This window comes from Elephantulus edwardii, unplaced genomic scaffold (assembly GCF_000299155.1).
Source record: "Elephantulus edwardii isolate Elephantulus edwardi_28Jun2011 unplaced genomic scaffold, EleEdw1.0 scaffold00026, whole genome shotgun sequence".
Classification (NCBI taxonomy): domain Eukaryota; kingdom Metazoa; phylum Chordata; class Mammalia; order Macroscelidea; family Macroscelididae; genus Elephantulus; species Elephantulus edwardii.
In genome coordinates, this window is record NW_006399776.1 from 21516670 (window position 1) to 21518584 (window position 1915).

The window sequence follows — 1915 nt, forward strand, 5'->3', positions numbered from 1 at the left end:
AACTAGGATAACAAAACGAACAATAACTCATTGCTGTCAAGTCACAACCAGTTCATAGTTGTTTGTCCAGAAGCTGTAAGTCACAGAGAAGGAGATTTCCTATTTTTTCTCCTGCTTAAATAGAATAAGTGTGGGGGGGGAGAAATATGGCTTCATGACTGTGCTCATCTTTCATCATAAAATAAGGCCTTTGGGGGCATGTGATCTCTACTGGCACGTCTAGCTTTTTGGTCTATAGTTGTAAATCTCTTGAAAAGAGTGACGGAAATGAAGACAGCAATTGGGAAGTAAAAATTCAAGTGACTCTTTTCTAGATTTAAGGAAGGAATTTCTGATTCACAATGAATGAACTGTCCACAGTTTTAAGTTTACCCAAAATCATCAACTATTTCCTTTGAGGAAACAGCTTTACTTGAAAGCCCTTGAGAAGGGTGGAGCCTAATGAGAGAACTGAAGTGAGTGTGATGTTAAAGTCAGAGGCCCTGCTGTGGGGACCAGCAGAAAACCATCTGTTGTCACAGAGCTCTGGTGTCAGGAAGAATGGACAAGCTTTTGAGAGCATCATTTTTAATCCTATGGCTTCAGCTAGGCTGTGAGTTGTGAAGAAGAATAGATTCTTATTTTAAGATTATTATGAAAAAGAGTATAAACAAATTCATGTTGGTTGAAAATTTAAGGAAAAAATATAAATGTGAGAGTCTGATTACTTTTTGTCCATCTTTAAACAGGGGTGAGTGGCCAACAGGAGGAGAAAAGCAGCCAACAGCAGGTGAAGCAAAATCCTCCATCTTTGAGTGTCCAGGAAGGAGGAACTTCAGTGTTGAACTGTGCTTATGAGAACAGTGCATTTGATTACTTCCCGTGGTACCGGCAATATCCTGGTAAAGGTCCTGTACTTTTGATAGACATTCGTTCAGTTAAGAATAAAAACCAACAAGGAAGATTCACAGTCTTCCTCAACAAAACTGCCAAACACCTCTCTCTGCACATCGCATCTTCCCAGCCTGAAGACTCAGCCACCTACTTCTGTGCAGCAAGTGCACAGTACTCTGCAGGCACCTGCAGCCTGTACCCAAACCTGCAACTGGAGTCCAGTCAAACCCTGATGTTGAGCTTAGACTGGTAGATGCTGATGAATTTTAGTTTACTCTAAAAGTTGTATTAAAAGTTTACACTGAGTTGTTATTATTATTGTTCCAAGCAATTTTTTCAAATATAGAAACCTCATGTGACTGAATAAATTGTCCCATACTGTTTCCTTGGGTGTAGTTTTTATAGAAACAGACCACTAGGTCTTTATTCTGTCTGGATTCAAACTGCTGTCTGTTACCTAGCAACCTCATGCTTAAAAGATAATACCAACACAATTCCTTTAAAAGTTAAAATGGTGAGTAAACTTTATGCTATGCAAATTCCTCCACAAGAAAATCTGTCGCAGTGGAAAAATGATATTAGATGCAAGAAGACAATAAAAAGTATAGCTCAAATCTAATAAAGGACACACAAGTTAATTGAATAGCATTGTTATAACTTTGAAAGAAACAAACAAAAATGAAATTCCATGTGAAAAAGGTATACCTTACAAAACAATGAGAAATAAACATAATTTTAGACAATATATAAAACGAATACCAGGAGACTTTTACAATAAAACATTAGAAACAAAATGTATCTGGCAGAAAGAAATATTTCCAGAGGGAAATAGATTTTTACAAAGAAACAAAGAGCAATAGCAATGGTAAAATTGTTAGTAAATACAAACAACAAAATAAAATTTTTCTTTCCCCTTAATTTCTTTAAATAAAAGCTGTCTATATAAAGCAAAAACTAATAACCATGCATCATGAGATTTACAGTATATGTAGAAATAAATGGGTAGAAGGGCAGACATTAAAGGTTTGTTGTTGTTGTTGTT

At 36.1% G+C, this 1915-nt stretch overlaps 1 gene segment (V, D, J or C); it reads left to right on the top strand.

The window, feature by feature from the left end:
- Nucleotides 1–540: 540 nt before the first annotated feature.
- Nucleotides 541–1126, top strand: LOC102851218. The segment is given in 2 exon segments: nucleotides 541–592; nucleotides 729–1126. Coding segments are annotated over 2 exon segments (450 nt in total).
- Nucleotides 1127–1915: the final 789 nt, after the last annotated feature.